Source organism: Punica granatum, chromosome 1, assembly GCF_007655135.1.
Source record: "Punica granatum isolate Tunisia-2019 chromosome 1, ASM765513v2, whole genome shotgun sequence".
Classification (NCBI taxonomy): domain Eukaryota; kingdom Viridiplantae; phylum Streptophyta; class Magnoliopsida; order Myrtales; family Lythraceae; genus Punica; species Punica granatum.
In genome coordinates, this window is record NC_045127.1 from 53,033,770 (window position 1) to 53,045,012 (window position 11,243).

The 11,243-nt window shown below is 38.1% G+C and overlaps 1 protein-coding gene across 1 annotated transcript; it reads right to left on the minus strand.

Moving 5' to 3' along the window:
- Positions 1-8,118: 8,118 nt before the first annotated feature.
- On the minus strand, positions 8,119-9,882 carry LOC116196972 (dof zinc finger protein DOF5.7). Its single transcript, XM_031526949.1, has one exon. It carries the CDS (start codon positions 9,596-9,598, stop codon positions 8,504-8,506), a length of 1,095 nt encoding a protein of 364 aa, XP_031382809.1. The 5' UTR covers positions 9,599-9,882; the 3' UTR covers positions 8,119-8,503.
- Between the last annotated feature and the right edge of the window lie 1,361 nt (positions 9,883-11,243).

The window sequence follows — 11,243 nt, forward strand, 5'->3', positions numbered from 1 at the left end:
GCAGGCTGGTTGCTGTTAATAAAATAAATATCATTGGTATTCTTGAGACTAGAGTCCAGGAGAGTAAGATGCAGTTGATTAAGAATGCCTCGTTTCAAAATTGGAAAATATTCCACAACTACTCTCAGCACCCCCTCGGGAAAGTGTGGATTGTTCATGATAATTCCGTGGATCTTTCTGTGGTTGAGAAAACTGATCAGGTAATCCACTGTGTTGTAAGGGCTAATTCATCTTTCCAGTTTTGGTTTTCTGTGGTGTATACTGCAAATTCAGTTAATGAAAGGACCAATTTGTGGTCATCTGTCAGAAATTTGCTAAAAATGGTTGGAAATTCTCCTTGGTTATTGGCAGGGGACTTCAATGCAATAAGGGACAATACAGAGGCCAGTAATGGAGATCTCAGTGATCTACCAGGAATGAATGATTTCAAGCAATTGCTTATGGATGTTGAGCTGCAAGATCATCCTTGCTTGGGTGGGTAATTTCTTTACCTGGTCAAATAAAAGAGCTGATGGGTTCATAGACTGGAAACTAGACAGAGTCCTTGCTAATGAACGTTGGTTCAATCATTTCCCTAGTTTGATGGTGGAATTTCAGGCTCCCATGATTTCTGACCATTATCCTAGTATTAGATGAACAGAAATGTAGTCACAAGAAGCAGTTTTAAGTTTTTCAATTTTTGGACTACTCATTCTGAATATAGACAGGTAGTTAGGAGAGGGTGGACCAGAGAAGTTCAGGGCACTCCCATGTATTGTCTTTGCAGCAAGCTTAAAATGTTGAAAGGAGACCCTAAGGCTTTTAACAGGAGGAATTGTTGACATCTCCCATAAGGTAAAGGAGGCTGGAAACCTGCTAAAGGTAGCTCAATCAAAGATCTTAAATGGCAACCATTCTCCTGATCTTTTAGCTGTTGAACAAGCTTTGAGTCAGTCTTATGTGGAGTTGAGGAATGCAGAGGAGGCCTTTTATAAACAGAATGCTCGTGTTAGATGGCTCTGTTTGGGTGACCAGGATACTGGTTATTTTCATAAAATTGTGAAGTCTCGGAAGGCAAGAATACTATAAAGCTGCTTTTCACAGATGATGGCTCTATACTTGAAGATCCAAGTGATATCTCAAATGAAGCTGTGAGGTTTTATCAAAAGCTTTTGGGAACTACCAATTCTGATGTTTCTGGTGTTTCTGTTTCTGTGCTTCAAAATACTCTTAATTACAAGCTTTCGGAGGAGCATATTATCTTTTTGTCAAGGAGGGTATCTGAGAAAGAAGTTAAGGAGGCTTTGTGAAGTATGGATGGTGATAGGGCCCCTGGTCCTGATGGGTATAGTGCCCATTTTTTTTTTAAATACTCTTGGGCTATTTTTGGTAAAGATTTCATTGCTGCCATTATGAGCTTCTTTGCTAGTAGCAATCTTCTTAAAGAAGTGAATAGTACCCGCATTACTCTGGTCCCAAAAGTCCCTAATCCTTCTAGGATGGCCGAGTTTAGGCCTATCTCTTGTTGTAATGTGATATATAAATGCATCACTAAGATACTAGCACACGGACTGAAGAGTATTCTGTCTGATTTTGTCTCCTCCAATCAGTGCACTTTCATTAGTGGCAGGAACATTGGGGATAACATACTCCTTGCCCATGAATTAGTTAAAAGGATATAAAAGGGAAGGATTAAGCCCGAGATGTGCTATCAAGGCAGATATTATGAAGGCTTTCGATTCATTGGATTGGGGTTCTGTTATTAATATCTTCAAAGCTATTGGAGCTCCTGCTGTTTTTGTTGACTGGATCATTGAATGCATTACAGGTACTCGTTATTCAGTACACATGAACAGGGGATTAGAAGGTTACTTTAATGGCTTGAAGGGTCTGAGGCAAGGTGACCCTCTGTCCCCTTATCTTTTTGTCATAGCTGTTGAAGTTCTTTCCAAACTGCTTGATAGTGCTGCTGCAAGAGGTGTACTGGCATATCATCCTTTTTTTTTTAAAAAAATTCAGCTAACCACCTTGGATTTGCTGATGATTTTTTGATTTTTATCAAGGGTGATCGTAATTCTTTAAGGGCTGTCCTGGAGGTGTTCAAGATCTTCTACAGTTTTCTGGGCTCAAGTTAAATCCAGCAAAAAATTGAGATTTATTGTGCAGGATTGGATGAGCAGTCTGTTAAGGAAATGCTGGATTTGAGTGGGTTTAAAAGAGGTTCCCTCCCTGTACTTTATTTGGGGGTTCCACTTATTGCAGGAAGGTTGACAGACAAGGACTGTAAACCTCTCATTGGTAAGATTACAAGCAGAATAGAGGGCTGGGCAGCAAGGAAATTACCATATGCTGGGAGGCTTCAATTGAATAAATCTGCTATCCGTCCTCTGGTCATGTTGTGCATTTGTCCTTCCAAAAAAGGTTTTGAGGATGGTGGAGCAAAAATGTCAATCATTCCTTTGGAAGGGAAAGGATGGAAATGGCAAGGGTGCTAAGGTGAGCTGGGATAAAAGTATGCTTGCCGAAAGATCTATGTACCTGGAACCTTTCTTGTAATATGAAGCTCATATGGTTGCTTTTCAAAAAGGCTGGCTCTTTGTGGATTGCTTGGTTGGAGGCTCATCTCATTAAAGGAAGGAGTTTTTGGAGTTTGAAGATTCCAAATTGTTGTTCTTATGCGTGGAGAAATCTTCTAAAGATAAGAACTGTAGTTTGTCCTTTTTATTAAACACAGGATTGGTGACGGTCAGTCGACTTTTTTCTGGTTTGATAATTGGACCGGGGATAGCCCTTCGATCAATGGGAGTCCTCTTTATGGTATTCCTCTTGATTCCACTGTAGCTGATGTTATTGGTAATATTGGTTGGGTGAGAAGAGATTGCAGGGATGAGAGGAGGAATACTCAGTTTTTGTTGAGTGAGCTCTCTTTGTTGCCAGGGAAGAAGGATGAAGTCATTTGGTGTATTGGGATTCCTCTTGATTTTCTGTAGGTTCATTTGCATTAGGATCATAGAGGCAGTCGATTAGTTGGTCCGTGATTCCAAGCTTTGGGCCTGTGAGCCTAATCCTTGGGCATGTGCGCCATTTTTCCCATTTGGGCTTATGTATATTCTTCGATCCTATTCAATTCGTAATAAAGGGCACGCTGATTTGGATCCAAAAAATCATATTGAACAAAATATGTTTTGAAAAAGCGAATTGAGATATGAGATTAAAAATAAGAGGAAGAAGATGACGAGAGCATTCACTGAGATATATAGCAATGATAAATTAACGAATCTATAAAAATCATACATATCAAGCTGTAAAGTTTTTTGCATTGTGAATGTGAATATGGCAGTTTGTCATACTCGCGCCATCTTCTTGAAGTTTTATTTCTTTTTTAATAATTTGATTTATTGAATTACATTTTTAATTCATTTATTAATGAATGACAAAAAATTGTACATACATATTTTATTTTATTAGGTAATTTAAAATTAATAATGAATACTTAATTCATGATTTTTTTTATTCAAATCCCCTTATTACCTTCCTTATCCATAAATTATTATTCACATCAAGCTGGAAAGTTTCTTGTATTGTGAGGGTGAGTATGGCAATTTTTCATACTCGCGCCATCTTCTTGAAGTTTTTTTTGATCATTTAATTTATTGTATTATATTTTTAATTCAATTGTCAACGAATAACCAAAGAAAAAAGAGTTTGTACATACATATATTATTTTATTAGATGATCTAAAATTAATAACGAATATTTAATTCATTAAAAGAAAAAAGAAAAAAATCCAACTTTTTTTTAAATATTAAAATTTCCTTATTACCTTCCTTATCTATAAATCATTCATATCAAGCCCGAAAGTTTCTTGCATCGTGAGGATGAGTATGGCAGTTTTTCTAACTCGCGCCATCTTCTTGTAATTTTATTTCATTTTACTAATTTAATTTATTGTATTACAGTTTTAATTCAATTTTTAATGAATAACAAAAAAAAAAAAGTTCGTACATACATATTTTATATCATTGGGCATAAAATTAATAATGAATATTTCATCCATGAAAAGGAAAAAGGAAAAATTCTGTTTTTTTATTCGAATTCCTCATTACCTTCCTTATTAGAATTACCTAAACACATAAACTGATAAATTGATCGCTTTCTTTATTTCGGATAATTGCCATGATTATTAAAGAATTCTTATTGATTTTTTTTCGTTACGTCAATGTGAAATAAACTCATTTAAAATTTTCTTCTTTTTGTGTTCTCGTAATAATTTTTCCAGCCCGTTTTGGTTAAATTTCATCAAGATCGTAGCACTGCTCTTTCTTTGTACATGCATTTTCTGATTCTAAGAGAACCTTGCTTTTACTTGTAATATTATATTGTATCATTAATTTGTTTATTTCTATTCTCAATTTTGTATTTTATTTTATGAATTTTATTTTTTTCCTGTCATATCTGACGGCAAAAACTGAAGATATCGAAGAGTGAACACGTTATATAAGAGCAACAAATATCTTCTTAGATTTCTTGGATATTACAATAAGAAATCTTTATTAATAAATCAGTGAGAAAAAAAAACAATTAGTATACATCCGTGCAAAGCATAGGAAGCATTCTAATATTGGATAAAGTAGCAATTTCTGTTAGAATTTGGATTACAATCTGACGATATGATAATACTAGTGTAATGCCCGATATAGGGAATTATGCACTTATAAAAGAAAAATTCTAAATACACAGTTTCATAAATTCACCTAAGAAATTACAAATTCATAAAGGTACGAGTAACACAGTAAACACGATATACACAAACATAAATTACCAATATTTTGCAACTATGTATATATACTTCTATATTATGATATACAGAGAGGGGCCATCCCTTAATCTCACTTTCCTTTTTCCAAAATATTATGCGCGTCAAATGAAAGATTTCTAGCCAATTACGCAATAGGAAGAACTCATGTGAAAGTTTTTTTTTTTTTTTTGCTTTCTCTTTGCCGGGATGCCACAGGTATTCGGAAGTTTAACATGCTTGGACTAATCCAATTTGAGTCGAGATTGGTCCACTAAGAAATAAATCTCTGTCAATCGTAGATTTTTTACATTTACAAGATTCGAAAGTGAGACTTTATTTAAGGCGAGTAAGCGCCAAATCTTTTAACCAAGCCAGGTTGGTGAAAGCAATACATCTTCAATGAGAATGAAGTTATAAAAAAGATGCCATGCTTATTTTCTTTTACGTGTGCACCTTGGTATATCCGGAAGTTCAATGGGCCCGACAAATCCAGTTCAAGACAGGTCGGTCCACTAAATAGTAAATCTCTCCCCGGGTGAATGTTCTTCATTTATAAGATTTAAATTCGACGCCCTATTTAAAGAGAACAAGTGCCGAACCATTTGAACTAATTTCATATTCGCTAGATGCAATGTTGTGCGTTTAAGAAGAAGAGGCCAAATTCAAGCTGGGGCGAAACAGTTGATGACTCCATTTATCAAAATAAAAAAGAAAATCTATATTTATCCCAACAAAAAGAGAGTGACGATAGTGAGACTGCGTTTTTCTCGTTTATGGATAATATGAGTGAGAGCTATATATGGTTTCGAGCCTTATCGAAAATGAGAAAAGCGAACCCAAGACCAGCCGGAAGCGGCACATATTTTAGGAAGAATTAACTATGCACGTACATATACGCGTAAGCATGCATCTGTGTATGTGAATTTCGATCTGCAGAACTAAGTTCGGACCGTTGCTCTGTTTCAGTAAGACCCATGGAAATCGAAGGTAAAAACTCGCTGACACGTGTCCGCCAATTTTAACGACCTCTGTATGTACGTCTGTTACAGTCGAAGTAACTTGTATTAACTTATACTAGAGAGTTCGTGTCGGCTTTATGTAAGTGAAACGACTCGAGGGGGCATACCAGGTAGCTTGAGGTTAGGGGCACACTGCACACATGCATGGATCAAACAAACAAAGGGGTCATGAGCTTCTTGCCGCCGTCTAGCAATTAAACGATATAATGACCGACAGTTGATGCCACCAGAGAGGATTTGCGCGCATCAGCTGTCTAAAGAAACGGTTTCCGTTCCGTTTCCGTCCATGTCATCTTCAAAAAGTGAGTTAAGACACACGGACAGAAATGGATCCAGGATTTCGGTCGAGGGGAGCGAGTCCTTGGGGGGGCAAATAGCAAGATAAATTTTTCGAGTTAGGGGAAGCGAATATGAGTAATTTTATCAAAAGTTAAATAAAAATATATGAATTTCTTAGAACATCAGAAGTTTTAGGGGGCGATTGGCTACCTCAACCCTCCTCGGTCCATCCCTGGACAGAAGACAGACAGAGAGAGAGGGAAGGGGGAAGAAGGAGGCTTGTCTTGCCTGGCTTGGATAGGGATTTCACGTTCATCATGCCACCGCTTCCCCCTAACTTCATGATCTCATCCTCTCACCTGTCACATTCTGTTCCATTGCTTCAGCTTTACACCACTATGTTATATATTTGTGCAGATAAAGGATTTCCCGGTAAATCGTAAGTCGGTAACGAGATTTCTTGGAACGGTCGGACGCATGGGGAGGTGGGGCCACTTCGCCCGAGTTCGACATAATATATTTAAAATTTCAAAAATGGTTTACAACTATATGATTTCCAGGCTATCGATTGATCCATATTGGGTTCAAATATTGGTGGCAAGCAAATAGTTGTTTTCGAGACTGGAAAGATTACTCATATGTGTGGTGCTCCTCTTTTGTGGGAAGGGATGAGACAGACTAGCTCTATATATAGCTTCATAAATTCTCATGCAAAACCTATATATTGGAGAAAACATTCAATGAGCATTACTTATTCACCTTGAATGAGTATGAACCAATTAAAATGCTTGTAAGTGGAAATCTGTGGGCCCATTGCAAGGCAAATTTTTCACTTTTAAGCATTTTTATTGGGTGTTACTCATCCAAATGGATCGATAATGCTCACCAAATATTTACTCTATATATTGCAAAAAGGATTTTTTTTTTCCATGAACATTGCAAAAAGATTCTTTAATGACTTTATTACAATTAGATTCTTTGCCTCTTTTTTTTTTCCCTTCTATTGATGTGGGTACGATATACTATATATGTTTGATATGATGCAATATACATATATAGAAGGGCTATAAATTCTAAGAATAATTGTCATGTGGAATTTAACCATTTAATTTCGACTTGCTGGTGCCACATGGTAATTATAATTTGGCGAAATTAAAAGTTGCATATGTTCTAGATATATTTAATCCGCACACGTAAGTTGCTGCATGCGTTACTGCATGGTATGTGACACATCCGCGCTTTACATATAATCCACATTACTCGAATTCCCCGAGCAGCCCCAAAACCTCGGTAGTTGAAGGAAAAACCGAAATGTGCCGTCTTCAGGGTGCGGATTGTACATTAATAAAATTAGTTATAGATAGCCTCTATTGAAATCCAAAGCTTCTGGAACACACTCATTGAATACAACTACATGGAAACCTCCACTTTTTTGTTCTTTCTGCTCAGACACACTAATAACAAATGAACTGCAAAATTATTAATTTTGTTTGCTTTAAGATGAGGGAGACAGACAGCAGACTAGGTTTGCACTTTTTTCCTGAGGATCTCCCAACAGCCGAGATGTGTACATATAGCTATATATATATATCGCTAGATATATAATTAACTCGCTGAACATGCAGCAGCAGCTTCTCTGCTATATCAAAAAGGACCTGAGAGGCTTATCATCAGCTTGAAGACAGAAACTGGGACTCTGATACACTCAGACCCCTTTGTGAAACCCAATGCAATTAACATAGCGCGCGCCCGCACACACAAAAAGAAAAAAAGAAAAAAAGAAGAAGAAGACAAGGTAGTCCGTGTCATAACAGAATTGTAATTTAACGAAAAATCTAATAAGCATTCGAGTCGACTATCCATTAATCGGTTAATTAATTAGCATGTAAAGGTATGTACGCAGTATCTCCCCGACCTCGAGTGAGAAAACATTTTTGTGAGGGAGCTCGACAAATATATGTATATATATAGTGAGCATTACAACCGGCCCCGAGAGACATGTGCATAAGAAATTAACGGAAATATAGAACTTTATAAGTAACGTGTAGTAACAATAGTGTGTGTGACTGCTCATGAAAGCATCATCAGTTCACACTCATTGATGTGGAATAATGTAAAATAAAAAAGCTGAAAATCATGAGAATGATCATGTTTTGCTTAACACATCATGATACAAATCACAGAACATTATCTAACAAACTGACTTGCCTTAATGTGCGTTCGAAATTAAAGCTCTAATTAACAATTATTAATGAAACAACAACTTACATATATATCCTTTCGAAGATATTTATCCTATATGTAACTCTGTAAACTAATTAACCTGTCTTTGAGACACGCACACACACATACATATATATGCTTAAATGATTAGTCCTACCTCTTTTGTAAATCGACATGTTTATGTATTGCCGTCACATAGAAGTATCTAGGGCAAGTTAGCACCGAACTGATGTAGATTGCTGTTTCCCCATGCTTGAACTGATCGGTCGCCATTACCGCTCTCCTCGGCTGAGTCGGGAATTAGGGAATTATACGAATTCCCAAAGAACCATTCGGTCACTGTGGTCTCGCCTTCTTTTCTCGAGTAGATGTTATCTGATTTTATCGGCACAAATTCTTGATTTTGGAATGGAACGGGCTGTGGCTTGTGCACCACCTGGGTCTCAAGAGAGTGTGTTGCCGGAGCTGGAGAAACAAAGGTGGCGGCGTCCTTTTGGGTGTTACTCTCTACAGGCCCGAAAAGCATGGCAAGCCTTTGTTGCTGGAGCTTCCAGTGCAAGTCTTGGTTCAAGGAGCTCAGGGATTCGATTGAGGATGCTAGGCTGCTCTGGATGTTCATTGAACCAGCCATATCTTGGTTTGTAGAACTGCCGAATAATAACCCCGAAGCGATGGAAGGAGAAGAAGTGTTGGAGGATGAGAGTGATGGGTAACAGTTGTTGAATCCGATGGGCTGTTCGAGGCTGAACCGAGAATTACTGTTTGGTATGTCCGCGAACGACGAGAGGGGCATAGGGAGACGATTAAAGGAGGACGAAAGTCCGCTGAGCTGGAAATCTACAGCTGGGGAGAGACTGGCTGGATTTGGAAAGAACCTGAACCCGGGGACGTCAGCGGAGGAGGATGGGGAGGCAGCACCGGCGCCGGAGGAGGAGGAATCGAGCTTGGAATCAAAGGCAGAGGAGAGGCGTGAGGCCGACGAAGATGACTTGAGCTTCTTGTTCTTCCGGCATCCTCCGCCGATCGGGACGTTGCGGAGGGCCCCGCCCTTGGTCCAGTAGCGCCGGCACGTCTTGCAGAAGTGGCGGGGCTGGCTGAGGCTATAGTTGTTATAGTAACAGAACTTGGTGTTGGTTGAGTCGCACCTCGGGCACCTCAGGGCAGCCGCCTGCTGATCAGGTGGTGGTGGAGCGTCCCCAGCTGGCCTGCTTGATGGGGCTGCTGCAGCCGCATGCTTGCGAGGCGCCAAGTTCTGGGGGTCGAGAGCACAGTCTTTCTTCGCGTCCTCGAGAGTGGCCATCTCGAGACGAGAGATCAGGTTTCCCTTCTAGATGGTGAGAGATTTATGTAGAGATCAGCTCTTCAATAAGATGGGTGGGGGGTTGATAACTTGATGGGTGGTGATGATGATGAGGATGATGATTAGGTGCCCTTTTGCAGAGGTAAAGATTTCCTCAAAATTGAATGGTTTCATGCATGGAGGAGTTGATGATGTATGGGGGGGAGAGAGAGAGAGAGAGAGAGAGAGAGAGAGAGAAGGGGCTAATAACAAGCTAGCAATGATCGAGCTCCCCCTGTGAACTCCATCAAAGAGTTTGTAAAACCTATATACAAAAACCTACACACATACATACATATATATATTTAGACACCCTTATATTCGTATATACATATATAATATGTGAGTGAATTCTAAAATGTGTTTGAAAGTCCAATTGAGTTATGATTACTCCAGTCGAGCAGGGTTGGCTTACTAAGGGGTAAAGCTCCATAGCGTGTATATTTTGCATTCACAATAATTTGAACTCAAGATCTTATTTAAGTAGAACAAGCGTCGAACCGCTTGAACTAACCAACGTTGATTTTAAAATGGGTTATTCCTATGACTATATCTGTTGCATAGCAGTGTCAATGTTCTAATATTGGCTTATACTGAACTAATACCTCTTTTAGCATCTCATAATTGCCTACGCACGTGGTAATGGTGTAATCCCGATGAACTCTGCGATAACTTTCGCTTAATTTTTACTACCGAAAAACTTCCGCTTAATTTTCTTCTCTGGTGAAACTTCGGCTTAATTAGATGGTTTACAACAATAAGTGATGCGAATACTCATATATATGATCACGGAAGTCACTATCTTGAGTGTCCCTTCTTTTGCTTTTCGGTAATAAGGATGCTCGTGGACCTATTGCGTCCCTTCTTCTGCTTTCATCGGTAAAAAGAAGTATCATGAGATCACATGGAAAGATAGCCGGAAAATAGTAAAATACCTAGATCGGTATTATATATAGGAAGTAATTGGGATTTTAAGATATTAGACATATCAATTACTGTTGTAGGTCAATGGCTTCTTTGTAACAAAAAAAAAAAAAGAAAAAAAGATCTCAAAAGAGAACGTGTAGCAAGATTGATCCAGGCAGTTCAGTACTTGTTTCCTTACGTAAAATTCCAAATTCGAGTATTGTGACTGAAAAAAATTATTGATTGTGATAGTTTTATCTATGAATAGACCGATCCAGTTCGAACTGAATTAGTCGGAGTCAATTACGCACCTGAATATTGGGTGGTACACATTTAAAAAATAAAAAAACTCACCAATGAAGGAAAATCACAGACAATAAATTAATCCGCTTTTAGTTCCTTAGTCTTCGGTCCTTGCATAGTACGTTGATGATGGCGATCATACACTGATTCCCCTCATACTAATTGCACGTACTTGTTGCTTTGACTGTTGTGTATGATCAATTCCTGCCTACAATTATATCTTCTTTTTTTTTTTTTTTTTCATTTTGAGTTGTCAAAGAATTTAGAGGTCTCATAAACTAAAAGATATTGGTGCCATAAGTTCACTCTTGGAATAAGGGGGAGGTTCAAGGTACAAATATTTTAAAAGTGATTACATCGAGTAAATTACTTAAAATTGTAATAAAAATATTAATTA